Source organism: Myxine glutinosa, chromosome 12 (assembly GCF_964187855.1).
Source record: "Myxine glutinosa chromosome 12, kmMyxGlut1.1, whole genome shotgun sequence".
In the NCBI taxonomy this organism is placed as follows: domain Eukaryota; kingdom Metazoa; phylum Chordata; class Myxini; order Myxiniformes; family Myxinidae; genus Myxine; species Myxine glutinosa.
In genome coordinates, this window is record NC_136272.1 from 40,754,340 (window position 1) to 40,771,483 (window position 17,144).

A 17,144-nucleotide genomic window follows, 5' to 3' on the forward strand; every position below is an offset into this window, starting at 1 on the left:
ATCTGCGCATGCGCGGTTTTCTCAGTCGCTTTTCAGTGGCATCGCAGTGCAACCCATCTGCGCATGCGCCAGCTATTGAAAATTGGGTCGCCACGGCAAAATCCAAGATGGCCGCCACCATGTATGTCTGAACCTTGCAACCTGCATATCTTGAAAAATAAGCGAAGTAGCAACTTCTAATTTGGTGTGTGGGTGTATCTAGGCACAAGGAAGAACGCTATCGAAAATTGGGTCGCCACGTCAAAATCCAAGATGGCCGCCACCATATATATGTCTGACCTTGCAACCTGCTTATCTTGAAAAATAAGCGTGTGTGTGTGTAGGGGGGATGTGTGTGTGTGGGGGGGTGGAGGGATGTATGTGTGTGTGTGTGTGTGTGTGTGTGTGTGTGTGTAGGTGGGGGGGGGGGGTTGGTTGTGTGTGTGTGTGTGTGTGTTTGGGGGTAGGGGTGTGGGTGGGGTTAGGGGGGATGTGTGTATGTGTGTGTGCATGTGTGTGTGTGTGTGTGTGTGTGTGTGTGTGTGTAGGGGGGATGTGTGTGTGTGTGTGTGTGGGGGGAGGGAGGGATGTGTGTGTGTGTGTGGGGGGGGGGGGTGGAGGGATGTATGTGTGTGTTTGTGTGTAGGTGGGGGGGGGGGGGGTTGGTTGTGTGTGTGTGTGTGTGTGTGTGTGTGTGTGTGTGTGTGTGTTGGGGGTAGGGGTGTGGGTGGGGTTAGGGGGGATGTGTGTGTGTGTGTGTGTGTGTGTGTGTGTGTGTGTGTGTGTGTGTGTGTGTGTGTGTGTGTAGGGGGGATGTGTGTGTGTGTGTGTGGGGGGAGGGATGTGTGTGTGTGTGGGGGGGGGGGAGGGATGTGTGTGTGTGGGTGTGTGTGTGTGTTTGGAAGGGTGTGCATGTGGGGGGAGGGGTGTGGGTGTGTGTGTGGGAGGGGGTAGGGGGGATGTGTGTGTGTGTGTGTGTGTGTGGGTGTGTGTGTGTGGCGGGGTTGTATCCAAGGGGGTTGTGTCAAAGCATGTCCAATGAAAGTGGGGTTGTATCACAAGTGGGGTTGTATCAAAAGTGGGGTTGTATCAACAGTGGGGTTGCATCAAAAGTGGGTGCGAGTAAACCGGTCATCACTGCCAGCAGTTTTAAAGTGGCAGTTCTAGTTATTATTATTTTTTGTTTATTTGTTATAAAAAAAAATGAAAAAGGAGAGGTAATGATGATTTCAAGGAATTATGTGCTGAAAGTAATGTGAATCATATAATTATGTGTTTCAGACATTTTATATTTTTGTTGGAAGATTGATATGAAGGAGATCTGTGATAATTATGATAAGAATACATAAATGGTTAATTTTGGATTCTTGCTTTGATTCGATTTGGGAAAAAAGATTTTGCTAATGCTTGGATGAGCACCTGTGAATTACACGAGACATTTTGGAAGTAAAATATGAAAGTAAGGTTGATGAAAGAGGACGAATTATTTAAAAATTACAGTAAGATTGATTTCCTTCTCACCTTCTGGTGAGAGGACCACATGATTGTGCAAATTTTATCAAAAATAAATTATTTTTATCAAAAAAAAATCCCGTACTCAAAGGGTTAAAGGGACACCATTTACTCAACAATCCTTTTGTAATTTACTCCGAAACAAAACATGTTTATTGTAGTAATTAAATCGTAGTATCTGAATTGTTCAGGAACTCCAACTGGATTGTTCATGAATATTCATGAGTAGTAGAACTTGTGTAGCATTTGCAAACATTTCCCCTTCATACTGTGCATGTTTGTGAATATATGGCGAGCGGGTCTAGTTACAATTTCCATGTAGGTATACTGGTATATATATTTTTACACACTAGCGAAGAACCTGCTCTGAGCCTCCGACCAAGCCTAAGGTTTGATCTGCTGTTAAGCGCCATGACAGCACATGACATGGCAGTGCAAGGAGCAGGATCTTTTTTAAACTGGCAATGAATACAACGACGAAGTTTAAAGTCATTCCATCAGGCACTTAATGTGTACTTGAAGGGGGTGACATCAGAGGCAGATAAACTAGGCAATTTACAAAGGCAGCTAAATTAGGCAATTATGAAAATATGTATATATATATTACTGTAAAAAGTTATTAGAGATGTATGACGTGCTGAAGTATAGACAATAAGACCATTAATTACATGGTTCCCAATTGGTGGCCCACAGTAATTTATTGCTGACCTTTGCCCACCCCTGTTGAGGAAAAGGCAAAGAACCACTGATCTAAGGTGATCGGCACAATTGGTGCGTTTTTAACTTAGGCTGTTACAAGTTTCCATCGGTTATAGTTTTAAAATTACAAGTCATACAGATAAAACAAATTCATTAGATTAAAGCCAGATGGAGGTGGAGGGGGGGGGGCGGGGAGTGGGAGGAGGGAGAGTATGCGCGGGAGGCAGGAGTATGGGTGGAAGGAGGGAACCGGCCATACCCGGCATCGCTGGGTGCCTTTGCTCGTGATATTGATAGCAGATTTATATCTCTGCATTTATTTTTATTAGTCCCCTACCGGTGTACACCGGAGGGGACTATAGGTTTGCACTCCGTCCCTCCGTCTGTCCGTCTGTCAGTCTGTCAGTCCGTCACGCAAAGAACAGTTTTCCGGACTTTTTTCCCTAAACTCTTAATGCTAATGATTTCAAACTTGGTACATGGTTTCCTCATGATAAGTTACAGGTCAAGTTCGAACTTCACGACGTTTTGATCATATTTGACAAAGTTATGGCACTTTGAACTTTGGTAATTTCCTCAACAGTTTTCCGGACGACAGACTGCCGGTAGGGGACATGTATTGCAGCGCAATACTCAGAATGCTTGTTCTCTTTGTACATTTTATCATCCTTTAATCAAATATATCATGGGACAGTTCCTTCCCTTTCCCCCCAACCTCCTCCTCCCTCATCTCCCCCTCCCACTCTCCCCAGCAAAAACAAACTTACTCCACTCCCTCATTTGGTCCCTCCACTCAATTCACTGGTGTGCCATTCACCGACAAAACTGGGCAGACAATTATGTGATTCCAAGGTGTTTTTCAGGTGAATTAAAAACGCATTTCCATCGTTTCATGCAATTAAAAATGTAACGTTTAGAAATTATATTTCAATGCAAATTTGCTTATTGTTATTCTCATTCGGAAACAGATTAATGCAACACTGTCTGATTCATTTGGATTCCAGGGAGTGTCCATTGTGCATGTTGTGGGAATATCTTGTGGAATATCTTTTGGCTTTTGCTAAAAAGTGGGCTTCTGAAATCCTACTGCAGTCCCCCTTCCTCTACCCCCTACACCCCTCCCCCTCACCCCTCCCCCCCCCCCCCCCCATCCTTCATATGCTACATGCCTGTTCTTCCAACTCCGACATTAAATAAAAGGAAATTAAACATTCCAAGAAACACTGTTGGTTGTCGGGCCATAATTCACGCACTTTTACCTGATTCGGTGGTGTAAAAGTCTTTGGCATGACTCGGGCGGTGGTTCAAACCCCGCCCGAGTCATACCAAGGACTTTAAAATGGTAGTGCTGCTTCCTTGCTTGCCATTCAGCATTTATAAAGATAGAGCACAGACAATCCCCATAGGTTGACATCCATGAGGAGGAGGAAATTCCTCCTTGGGAAATGCCCCGCTGAGTGCGGTGAGAAAGGTACCGCCATTGTTGTGACCTCGCTGGTACCCAGAGTGCCCCAGGAAGTGACTGCTTCCCCCATGCTCAGTGGCCGTGTTTATCTCGTCTCGCAGTCCTGCGGTATCTGGTGGATTCGTCTGAATGCACATGAGTGCGTGGGCGCTCCATGGCGAGCCTTAGATCGTGTTAAAAAAAAAAACATGGGGGAAATGAATCATTCGACTGACATCACGTGGGAATGACGCAGAAAGGACATACCTGCCAGCAGGTGATTCAATAATACCAATCACTCACACTGAAGGCAGGATTACTCTCGAATTTCAATGCTTCTGCCCGATAGGCCTTGGCACTGGCGAAGGGAAAAATTTTAATTCCCGTCGCGAAAACGGGAATTAAATAAAGGCACCAACACCGCCCAGAGAGTTGTATAAGATTGGAGGGAGGAGTGGGAGTGGGGGGGGGTAGGCGGATGTCGGTCCCTGTACATAGAGAGTCCCGACATGGCGGCCTGTTTGTGCCTTTATTTAATTTCCGCACATGTTTAACAACTAAAATGCAATACGCTCTACAAACTCTTAATCTGAACCACATTTCCCAATTTAAATGGCAAAATTGAACGAAACAGCAGTTTCAACTGCTAGACCAGAAAGCATTTTATGATGCAAAGCCCGTCCGTGTCCGTTTGTATTCAGACGTCTTATTCTCCTTCCGTATGCTCAAAATAATGAAAACAGTTTAAACAAGTCAGGAGACGACGATGGTTCACGAGCGAGCTGTATTCAATGACAAAGGACGGACTATAACCGAAACAGGCCCGGACTGGGGGTTCGGGGGCCCACGTGGCAGGTGTCGGCCCCCGACATGCGGTGCACATGCCTATTTACAAAGGGCCACAATGCGCTGCGTGCGCAGGCCTTTAAGAGCCAGCTGTACGTAATTGTGTGTGGTGCTGGCCTGGAAATGTCAAAACGAAGGTTACTGACCTTGAAATGAGATAGAAAATAATGTATAATCAGTTATGAGGTTAGTTAGCTTCACAATACCGAAAATTCGGTTCGATTCCGACAACTTTGAAAATTTGACCTTTGTGACCTTCATAGGTCAAAGGTCGAAGATTCTGAAATTTGTTGGAAAACTTGTATTTCATGATGTATGTGATGATATACGATCATGTACGACATTTCACCCTATCAGGAAGCGAACAATGTAATAAAACCATCAAAAATTGACTTTTCTAAATTTCGTGATCTTGTGACCTTGACCTTAGGGCGAAAATGAAAAATCGAGCTCCGTGGGGCTAGACACATGACATTGGCCTAACCAAATACCGAAACCCATGTCAGATTCCACCAACTCCCTCGGAGAAGATGTAGCTTGAACTCGCTTACCCCCTAAAAAGACATCTTTTTCGGGCGTCGCTCCGCCCACAATGGGCGCAATACGCCCACTCTAGGCAGGACACAACTAGATCATGATATCAACCTCCCACCCAAGTTTCATCAAGATCGGATAATATCATCGGGTAGTTATGCTGCGGACAGACACACACACAGACACACACCCATGACGAATATAGTGGTCACTCTGTTTGATAACTCGTGAACCAAAAAATACAAAATGAAAATTGATGATTTTATGCAGCCTTGACCTTTGAGCTTTTGATCTAAAACAAAACAAAACAATCGACTCCTACCTTTTGATTAGAGAACCAATGCAGTGACCTAATATGCAAATTCTTTAAATTTCAGGTTAATTAAATGAAAATTGATGATTTTATGTGACGCTTTTGTCTGTTCGTGATGGAACAGACAAAACAATTAACACTTTCACAAGACAAATCAAGAATGTTATCGGTAGTTTTGGAGGCTATAAAAAAAAACCACCTTTAGAGGCCATTTTTCCCCGCAAGCGGGGGTTGGCCTTTTTCGGGGACTGTGGTTGTTGTTTTTCGGTCCCCTTTTTGAAGCAATGTTTTACGGCCGGATGCCCTTCCTGACGCCAACCCTTTTTGCCGCCTTTAACGACAAACAGGGAATATACCAGTGAACTGGTACTCAATTAGCCGACCTCGGAAGGATGACAGGCTGAGTCAACCCCCCTGGCGTTAATTCAGCGATTGACCGGGATTCGAACCCAGGATCCTAGGATCCTAAGCCGGCACCCTAGCCGCTAGCCCAACACCAGGGTAAAAGGTCAGGTTTGGAGGCTATAGAGGTCAGGTTTATCGGAGCAAGAAGAAATACAGTCACGTGAAAAAGTAAGTACACCCCATGTAAAGTTTTGACTTTTTCAACATATTTCAACATACAGCTATTTGATCTTTATTTCATCAATATTGATAGATAAAGGTGATATAATTTAACAAATATCATGAAACATTTACATTTTGTAGTCCATTGTATAATTTAAATAAACATAAATGCAAATTTTGCATTTGGAAAAAGTAAGTACACCCCTACATTTATCACTACAAATACCTAAAATTAGAATCAGGCGCACCAGCTGAGGTGCAAATGATTAGAACATCGTTAGAGAGGATCTTGGAGGAACCTGTCTTATTTAAACCTCAGACATTTAGTTTGGTTTGCTCTTTGTTGTTGAAGTGTGCGGCGTCACCATGCCTAGATCAAAAGAGCTCTCTGGGGCCTTCAGAAATAAGGTTATAGATGCCTACGAGTCTGGGAATGGATTTAGAAAGATCTCCAAACAATTTGAAATCAATCATTCGACTGTCTGGAAGATCATCTACAAGTGGAGAAGATTCGAAACAACTGCCAACTTGTTCAGGCCAGGCTGCCCCAGCAAGTTCAGCCCGAGAGCAGACCGCAAGATGCTGAAAGAAGTCTCTAAGAACCCCAGAATGTCATCACGGGACCTACAGGTAGCTCTTGCCACTGTTGATATCAAAGTGCACGAGTCTACCATTAGAAAGAGGCTGCACAAATTTGATCTACATGGGAGGTGTGCCAGGAGGAAACCTTTGCTGTCCAGAAAGAACATCAGGGCAAGACTGAAGTTTGCCAATGAACACCTAGGCAAAGACCAGCACTTCTGGAACAATGTGCTCTGGACAGATGAGTCAAAGGTAGAGCTATTTGTCCATAGTACCAGAAGACATGTTTGGCAATAACCAAAGACAGAATTTGACCACAAGAACCTGATACCAACTGTAAAGCATGGTGGTGGAAATATTATGGTTTTGGGCAGCTTTGCTGCATCAGGGCCTGGGCAGCTCACTATCATAGAATCCACTATGAATTCTTCATTGTACCAGAGGGATAATGTGAGGCCATCTGTCAGAAAGTTGAAGCTCAATCAAAGGTGGACCCTGGAACATGACAATGACCCTAAACATACCATTAAATCCACCAAGGAATGGCTGAAAAGAAAGAAATAGAGGGTTCTGGAATGGCCAAGTCAAAGCCCGGATCTAAATCCCATCAAGATGTGGGGGGATTTGAAACGCGCTGTGCATGCAATTGTGCATGCTGTGCAACAATTTTTCCACATGCGAAATTTGCATTTGTTTATTTAAATTATACAATGGACTACAAAATGTAAATGTTTCATGATATTTGTTATATTATATCAGCTTTATCTATCAATATTGTTGAAATGAAGATCAAATAGCTGTATGTTGAAATATGTTGAAAAAGTCAAAACTTTACATGGGATGTACTTACTGTTTCACGTGACTGTATGTCTCCACACAAATATTTTGCTTCTCCCTCGTATCAAATTATTTGACTGGTTCTGTGAGGGTTTTGTAATTACTATAAGATAAGTGTCCTTTCTGCTTTTTTATGCCGCCGCCGATGAAGTCGCCGGAAGCATTAGGTTGTCCGTCCGGCTCTGTCCGTCTGTCCGTGATAGGTTTTGGTTACCACGATTACTTGAGAACGGCTGAAGGGATCTTAGTCAAACTTGCTACAGGTATGTATAATGAGGTAAATATGAACTGGTTAGATTTTGGGGTCATGAGGTCAAAGGTCAGAGGTCATGTTCGGTAAAAATCCTGTTACCACGATAACTTGTGAACCAGTGATGGGATTCTGACCAAATTTGGTACAGTTATGTCGAATGATGTAAAGATTAACTTATTAGATGTTGGGTCCAGAGGTCAAAGGTCAGAGGTCATGTCAGGAAAAAATGTGATACCTTGTGAAGGGATTTAAATTAAAACTTGATACAAGTATTTATAATGATGTAAAAATGAACGGAGTAAATTTTGGGGCTAAGAGGTCAAAGGTCAGAGGTCATGTCAGTTAAAAATGTGATAACTTGAGAACAGCTGAATGGATTTAAAGAAAACTTGGTGCAAGTATTATGATTATGTAATAATGTGGGCTGAGGCATATTGGTTGACGTCTTGACGTCGATGAGTGTCGTTCTTGTTGTATTTTTAAACCATTGCCCTGTGTGCGTTAACTTTTTGGGTCCCCATGCCTTCTTGATAATTAATCGATGCAATCAAGATTTGTTCACAAATACAGTTCACTTATTGTTCCTCCAATTACATGAGCCCTGTTAGAACTCTATAACTTTTTATTTTACTCTGCCATACCTTTTACAGGTAGGCTGCGGACTGCTGTATTCCGAGTGACTCACAATGTGGCTGAGCTCAAAGCAAGTGCATCTGCACTCCATCAGTTTCGCGCTCTCCTCTACCTCGCATTGGCCATGCAGGTTTGTGTGTGGTTCGCGGAGTGAAAAAAGGACAGTAAAGGAGTGGTTTTGGGAAGGTTTTACGGTGGGGGCTTTTATTAAGCGTGCACTTTTTTGCTTTTAAATTAATCACAATTTCTACTGTGATTGGAGAAAGAATAGTTGTTGGAAGTAGGCATTTGGTACAATGGTACATGATGCAAGGTTAATTGAGATTAGATGTGCAGCGGGAGATGAGGTTGTGCAATCGCTTCTGTCTGTCTCTGTCTGCTCTGCCATAACATTTGAGTTTTTGTCATCAAATTTTGTACCAACTTTTATGATGAGAATATGGAGAAAATATTTAATTAGGGCAAAATGGGAAAGGGCAAAGTCCGATTAACGATAAATAGCCCTTATTTTATTAGTCTGGCCAAAGGACGTCAAGCATGAGACTGGGATTGTTTTTTTCACCTTGGAGACGAGTTTCACGAATGTGGTTCCTACGGGAAAAGCTGAGTATATGGAGGCCCCTCCCTATAAACAGTTTATTTCTCAGTAGAGAAAATGATCAAACGTGTTCTGGGCTTCTTCTGTAACCGCAGAGTGATAATGATAATATATTATCTTTTTTTAAAGTCTTTGGTATGACTCGGCTGGGATTTGAACCACTGCCCTCCCAGACTCAGAGTGGGGCAGCAGACGCTCTAACCATTACACCACCGAGTCTGCTGTAATGGTTAGAGCATCGGCTTTAGTTCTGAGAGGATGGTGGTTATCAACACTTTATAATGATAGTGATAATGGTACATAATGATAATGATGAGCATATCAAGTGTTTAGTCAAAACGAATGTTCAAATATCAGAGAGTACGCTTTGCGGGGAAAAATGGCCTCTAAAGGTGGTTATATTTTTATATGTTACAGTGTTCTTAATGTGGTTTTTTACTTTGTTTTTTCTTTTCTTTCAGAAAGCCACACTTGAGCTGTCTGGGAACAAATCCACTTCAACCTCATTCAGTTCTCATACTGCATCAGCTCATAGCCCACCTCCTTTCACTCTTGCTTCAGCATCTGATGATTCGTCTATGGACAACCTTTCAGGCCACCCTTTGGATTCCATGATAAACGACCTGTCGGGTTCCATTTCAGGTTCTCCCTCTTGCGACCACTCTGAAAGCCCACGAGGCAATGCCTCAGACGGCCAGCCCGGCATCCCCTCGGATAACAATCGCCCTTTTCTCTTTCTTCACTATGATCTTCCATTGGCAAGAGAGATAGCGCATGAGCAAGACGCCTTCCTCAAATCGCCATTTTATGGGCGTTGCCTGGGCTTTCAGGTAATAGTTCTAAACTTTTCATACTTTAAAAAAATAGAGGCAACATGCAGCTACTACTATAATTATTATTATTATTATTATTATTATTATTATTATTATCCCTGGCAGGATAGCCTCAAGATATGTGCATTCGCTTTTCAGCTGTCTCGTCTACATTTGAATCTCGATGCAGCTATAAACTGTCTCGTGTTTTGCATGTTGGGTAATGCATCGATGTTTGCACTATCAATCAGATTGACATGCTCATGGAATTGTCTTCCTTACTCCCCCTCACCCACCCTTTCCTCCCCCCCCCCCCCTCCCTCCTACCCTCTCCCCTCTGAAAGCACTGGTCATTGGTGGACGTTAACCATCCTACAGTATCTTTTTGGAAGAGTGGGCGAGTTATCGCCTGCACTCTTGCCAAATTCTAAACTGCTACCCAAATCACGTTCAATCAAACACCATGGCCGGCCAGCCGTTTCGTGAAGAAGAGCCAAAAACTTCCACTGACCGACACCAAAGGAGGTGGGAAACATTAGAACTTGAAGTACGAGCCATGCCTCCAATCACTTTACTAATGGGTTTAATCAAGCGACAGTTTGTTACACTTCACAAACATAATTATTGCAATTCTGTCTGTGAATGAGTGTGAAACATCCGAAAAAGGATATTTTATAACGTGTAGTTGTTGATGCTGTTGTGGCTGTGATTGTTGTTTACTGTACAAGTATAAAGACCTCTCCAAGCTAGGAGTAGGCGAGTTATCGCAGGCATTCAGTACAGTACCCCTTCCATGTACAGTACTATTATATATTTTTCTTTTGCTTCGAGAAGTATAACAACATACTTTTATGTGCCTCTGTTATGTTCATCTCACTTTATTCTAAATGGTTCGTGCCGCTACATTAAGTTCTATATCCTGCCCCTTCATCTTCCCTCCCGTAAAAGATAGGCCTTTTAAACGGACACAATTTTTTGTTCCAAGTAAATCGATTAGTTTTCCAACAGTACCATTTTTATTACTCGACAATCGCAGGAACCCTTTAGAGTTAGAACAAGTGAATCCTCTTGGATTGCGCTGAGGTTCGGGCATGGAATTTCTAGGAGGAAGTATAATTTGTATGCAATGAAAGTACATGTAATATGGGATCGAGTAAGATCGAGTAAGCTTCACCAGTGCGCGTGCGCGAATTTACGTCACGTCGGCAGCGAGAAGGCGTTCCCCAACACGAACCAATCAGGAACTGCCACGCCCACTTATATGATCTCAGAATTCCTGTGACAGGAATTAGCGTTACACTGGCTGGAAGTCATTCGCTAGAGGCGCTTCCTCAGCGCCAATCACCAGTGCGCGTGCGTGAATTTACGTCACGTCGGCAGCGAGAAGGCGTTCCCCAACACGAACCAATCAGGAACTGCCACGCCCACTTATATGATCTCAGAATTCCTGTGACAGGAATTAGCGTTACACTGGCTGGAAGTCGATCGCTAAAGGCGCTTCCTCAGCGCCAATAAAGTTTGATGGGCACTGCTCCTTTTAGTAATTTATTATTATTATTATTATTATTATTATTATTATTTGTTGATGGAGTAGATTCCTTTTTCAACAAATATGAGGTACAATGTACTGCATTTTTTTGACTCTGCTACGGCAAATAATTAAAAATAATAGCCAAATGACATTTTGGTACCGGTACAACAAAAAAAAAAAAAAAAAAAAATCCATCAAAACAAACCAGAGAAAATGAATATTTCCTTCTTGCTTATCAATATAAACTTGTACAATTCCATAATCTTCAAGCCTTGGGACTTCCGCTTCCGGTTCTGCCGGTGAGGTAGTGTTCTTCCAAGCTCTTCACATCGTCAAATTTAATATTTTTCCCGTTTGTGTTTTTGTCAAAACTGTACTGTTTATTTTACTGTGTATGTGTCTACTGTGTGTTTATAGTAAGATCTCGGTTGTAAATAGTGTATACCTGTGTGTAATCGTCGTTTTGTTCACGCTGCGTGTTTGGGCCTGGTCCCTTGAGGCTTCCCTGTCTCATCGGTGGTCATTTGTTGTCTATTTACTTTTGTTCTCTCACTGTATTGCTTTTTTGTTTGTCTTTCTTTTCACCCCATACATTTCCCGAACATCTTACCCTTTGTTTAAAGTCTTGATGAAAAAAAAAAAAAAAATTCTTAATAATAATTTCCTTCTCTCCTCATGGCTTCCCCTCCCCCGATAGCATGTTTTGCCCAACCGTTTTCTCTCCTTCATATCCTTCATATCTCTCTGCTCTCTAGTTTTCACGTTTTTGTTTAAAAATGTTTAAACTCTCCCCTGCAGTGTTGTATTCTGTTGTATATTATAACACTCTTTTTTTTCTTCTTCTTCTTTCAAAGGTTGTCTTTGATTTGCTCATAAAATCACTTGATTTGAAATAAAAATTCAATCTCTTACAGTTCTTCCTTTCTACATTCCCTAAGCTCACCTACATTTCACCCCTCATCCAACGTTTTCGAACGGATCTCCGACTTGAAAATCACAAGAAACTCATTTTGCAATAAATATTCGTTTTCCATTAATTGTCCAACACTTTCTAAAATCCCAATTCACTCCTCCCTCCTAAACTGCCCCCTCACCCCTCCCATTCAAATCTCCCCCCTCGCATCTCCCCTCCTAAACTCCCCCCTCACCCCTCCCCTCCTAAACTCCCACCTCACCCCTTCCATTCAAATTCCCCATCACCCCTCCCCTCCTAAACTCTCCCCTCACCCCTCCCCTCCAAAACTCCACCCTCTCCCCTCCCCTTCAAAACTCCCCTCAACCCCTCCCCCCTCCCCTTCAAAACTCCCCACAACCCCCTCCCCTTCAAATCTCCCATCCTCCATTTTTCTCCAATTCTCCCCTCTCACCCCTCCTCAAAGCAGCCTCCTCCCCACTTCCTATCCCTTCTAACTCATACCTACATCTCCTCCAACCTTCTTCCTCGCTCTGCCCCCCTCAAACAACACCTCACTGTGCCTCATCCAATTGCCATCAAAACTTTTGTCCTCCTCATCCTTCACTTTCTCCTAGCTCTTCTGAAATCGCCGACACACGATCAACAGCTCTCCCTACCTCCTCCTCTTCCTCATCTTACCCTACCCCTCCCCTCCCCTGTCCTGTATCCGATGCCTCCTCGTCCTCTTCCTTAACGGTATGGACCTCAAACATCCAAGGCCTTCGCTCAAACCTGACTGATCTCTCCTTATAGGTTGCTTCTGACAAACTAGACTTAATCTGCTTAACACAAACTTTCCTCCTTCAAGATGTCTCTGATCCCTTAATATCTCTCCCTGGTTACTCCCTCCTCTGGTATGATAGACCTGAGCCTTGTCCTGGTGGTGGGCTTGCTATCTTTATCAAAAACTCTCTTCCTCATTCTCCTTGCACTGCCCTCTCTCCACCCCAACCCCAGGAGTACCTCTGGCTACGGCTTCCCCTCCGCTCACACCTTTTGTTCGTATGTGTTCTGTACCGTCCTCCAAACAGTGATGATTCCATTTACATCTCCCTGTCTGACAATGTGGACCAACTTCTATCAACTCATCCCAACTCTCTCTTCCTCATATGTGGTGACTTCAACTGTCATCATGCCAGCTGGCTGGGTGCGGTTACCTCTCTCACCAGCCGCGGCACCTCGGCAAAGGACTTTTGCGATCAACTGGGATTGACACAATCTGTCAATTTCCCGACCCGGATCTCGATCAACGGAGCATCTTCTCTTCTAGACTTGGTTATGACAAACTTCCCTGTAAATGTCTGCTGCTCTTCTTCTGCTCCAATCGGTTTATCTGATCATTTGCTTGTTAAAGTGGACATCTCTCTGGCTGTTCTCAGAGAGCCTCCTCAGCGTTGACAAGTCTGGCATTTCACGCAGGCCGACTGGCACGGTCTTCAAGCAGTCATCAATCGTCTGGACTGGTCTCCCATCTCCACTGCCTCTGACAAACTCTTCCTGGGAATTCAAAGTAAACTGCTCTCTCTCATGCACAGATATTATCCCATCTTGTCTTCAGTTGTCACACCCTTCTTCCCGTCCATGGTACACTGAAGCTTGTGGTGAGACAGTTGCCCTGAAACAACTTGCCTTCACCTCATGGAAAGCAAATCCAACTGAAGGCAATCTCCATTCCTTTCACAAAGCTCAGAACAAGTGTGTGCTACCCTCAGGAGAGCTAGGAAACAATATCTCTCTACTGTCAAGACTGAACTCTCAAACCTGTCTCCCTCCTCCAAATCCTGATGGCGTCTGGTCAAATCTGTTTTTGGTGTTCCCTTTCCATCTCCTCCCGTACCTCAAACGGCTTCACAGCTGCCTCCGCAAGTGAAAAGGCTGAATGTCTCAACTCTGTGTTTGCCTCAAAATCTTGTGTCCCAAACCCGTCTTTCTCTGTACCCACCTTACCCAGTTGTACCCAGCTGCTCCTAGACTCTGTGTCCTTCTCTCCTGACAAGGTGGAGAAGTTTCTGTAAAACCTTGACTGATTCTGCAACTGGACCAGACGGCATCAGCCCACGGGTCCTAAAATCCTGCTCTTCCGCTCTTTCACACCCTCTCTCTGTTCTCTTCACCCTCTATTTTGCTCAAGGTCATCTACCATCAGCTAGGAAATCAGCCAACATTACTACTTTACACAATAAAGGTGCAAAAACAGATCCTTGCAACGACAGACCAATCAGCCTGCTCCAAATAATCAGTAAAGTCATGGAATCGATCATTGCTTCGGATATCAAATCCTTTTTTTTTCTTTTTTTTCTCCTTTTTTTGTATACAGAGTTGAGGCTCATGAAAGAGCTAACATTTATCAAAGAAACAAATCAAACAAACAAGCAAACAAAGTATATAAAAAGGGGAGCGGTCGACAAGATGGGGAGAGAACGGGAGGAAGCACACAAACACAACATTTGAGAGCAGGGACATCGGGAGATGTGTGGGAGGGAGAGGGCCTGGGGGGAGGCAGGATAGGTATAAAACGCAAGGACACCAAGGACTTCCAGGAAAGAAGACAAAAGTCACCTCAAAAAAGTGGATTTGGGGTGAAATTAGCGGGGGTAGAAAAGATCAAGGTTTTGGATTGGGGAAGATAAGAGATGGTGGTGAACAGCCATTTTAAAGATCTGGAGGGAGGAGTGGGATTGAAGAGAGTGAGGGAGTTTGTTCCAGAGGCGGGAGAAAAGAGGAATGAAGGAGTGAAGGTAAGCAGAGAGTCTTGATTTTGGCAGTTTAACCATAAGAGGTTGCAGGCAGATCTTGTGCGACCTGTAGGAATATTTGGGGGACAGAGCCCAAAGAGAGCTGGGGGAGCAAGGCCGGAGAGGAGTCGGTCGAAGACGGAAAGACCACCAACCTGCCTGCGGTGAGTAAGTGAAAGGCCCCCGGAGATAGCGTCATCGCGGGAGATTCCAATGATTCTGAACACTTTGGTTTCAACAGCGTGAAGACGAGCTAGGTGTGAGGCAGGAGCACCAGCCCAGAGGGGAGAGCAGTATTCCATTGAGCTGCGGATGAAAGCCTTGCATGTGGTGAGGAGCTCAGGTGTGCCAAAGAAGGACTTCGCATGACGGAGGATGCCCAGTCGGCGACTGGCTTTGGAGGCCAGCTTGGAAATGTGGTTTGCCCAGGAAAGATCATGGCAGATCGTGAGACCCAAAAGCTTGAGTGACAGAACTTCTTGGAGAGGATTATTCAGAAAGTAGATGGGAGGGTTGTCCAGTCGGTCTTTTCGGAGAGACATCGTAAGAGTGTGAGATTTGTCAGGATTAAAAGACATGCTCCACTTGTTTGCCCAGTCTGTGATTTTGTCCAGGTCTGCAGAGAGTGATGAGGCTGCAGACTGCCGATCTGAGGGATGAGGAATGGAGCGGCAGAGAGTGGAGTCATCAGCAAAGAGAAAGAGAGGATTTTCAAGAGAGTCAGAGAGATCATTGATGAAGACCAGAAAAAGCACATGGCCCAGAACACTGCCTTGGGGAACTCCAGCCTAAACAGGAAGATGAGATGAGAGAAACCCATTCAGGGCCACACGTTGACTACGACGAGAGAGGAAGTCCGCCTGCCATGCGTGGAGATTTCCATGGATACCAAAGGAGGAGAGTTTGGTGAGCAGAGCGGGGTGCCAGACCATATCGAAGGCACGTGATATGTCGAGGGAGACGGCTCTAATTTCCTGTTTGGCATTGAGGACCTCCATCCATTGTTGAGACAGCAGAAGCAGCATGTCCATAGTAGAGTGACCTGGTCTGAAACCAAATTGATGATCAGAGATCAAGCCATTGGAGAAGAGGAAAGATTTCATATCCGAAGCAATGATGGATTCCATGACTTTGCTGATAATTGGGAGAAGGCTGATTGGTCTGTCGTTACTAGGATCTGTTTTTGCACCTTTTTTGTGCAAAGCGGTGATGTTGGCTGATTTCCAAGCAGATGGCAGTTGACCTTGAGCAAAAGAGAGGTTGAAGAGAACAGAGAGAGGGAGTGAAAGAGCAGAAGAACAGGATTTTAGGACCCGTGGGCTGATGCCGTCAGGTCCAGTTGCAGAATCAGAGTCGAGGGTTGACAGAAACTTTTCCACCTTGTCAGGAGGAAAGGACACAAAGTCCAGGAGCAGCTGGGTACGACTGGGTATGGTGGGTACAGAGAGGGATGGGTTTGGGACACAAGATTTTGAGGCAAACACAGAGTTGAGGCATTCGGCTTTGTCACGTGCGGTGTCAACTGTGTAGCCATTTGAGGTAAGGGAAGCGATGGAGGGGGGACAAACACCAGAAACGGATTTGACCAGACGCCACCAGGATTTGGAGGAAGGAGAGAGGTTTGAGAGTTCAATCTTGAGTGTGGAGAGATAGTGCTTCCTGGCACTCCTGAGGGTAGACACACACTTGTTTCGGGCTTTGTGAAAGGAAATGAGATTGCCTTCAGTTGGATTTGCCTTCCAAGAGGCAAAGGCAAGTTGTTTCAGGGCAACAGCCTCACCACAAGATTCAGTGTACCATGGATGGGAGGAAGGGTATGGCAACTGAAGATGAGATGGGATACATCTGTGCATGAGAGAGAGCAATTTACTTTGGAAGAATTCCCAGGATGAGTTGATGTCAGAGGTGGTAGAGATGGGAGACCAGTCCAGATGATTGATGGCTGCTTGAAGACCGTGCCAGTTGGCCTGAGTGAAATGCCAGACTCGTTGACGCTGAGCAGGCTCCCTGAGAATAGTCAGAGAGATGTCCACTTTAACAAGCACATGATCAGATGAGCCGATTGCAGCAGAAGAAGAGCAGCAGACATTTTCAGGGAAGTTAGTCATAACCAAGTCCAGAAGAGAAGATGCTCTGTTGACTGAGATCCGGGTCGGAAAATTGACAGATTGTGTCAGTCCCAGTGAGTCGCAGAATATGTAGAATATCAAATATGTAGAACGGCACTCGGTAGAGCGCATACCTCCACCAGGCTGAACAATTATCCAATGGCTTGATCTCTGATCATCAATTTGGATTCAGACCAGGTCATTCT

The 17,144-nt window shown here is 44.4% G+C and overlaps 1 protein-coding gene across 4 annotated transcripts in view; it reads left to right on the forward strand.

Moving 5' to 3' along the window:
- LIPE (lipase E, hormone sensitive type) overlaps nucleotides 1–17,144 on the forward strand; it is a 123,286-nt gene that overhangs the window by 49,909 nt on the left and 56,233 nt on the right. For all 4 annotated transcript variants that reach the window (XM_068132685.2, XM_078766300.1, XM_068132684.2 and 1 more), the window contains exons 4-5: nucleotides 8,217–8,329; nucleotides 9,259–9,627. In XM_068132685.2, the coding sequence (XP_067988786.2) occupies nucleotides 8,217–8,329; nucleotides 9,259–9,627 (482 nt within the window). The remainder of the gene's footprint in view (nucleotides 1–8,216; nucleotides 8,330–9,258; nucleotides 9,628–17,144) is intronic.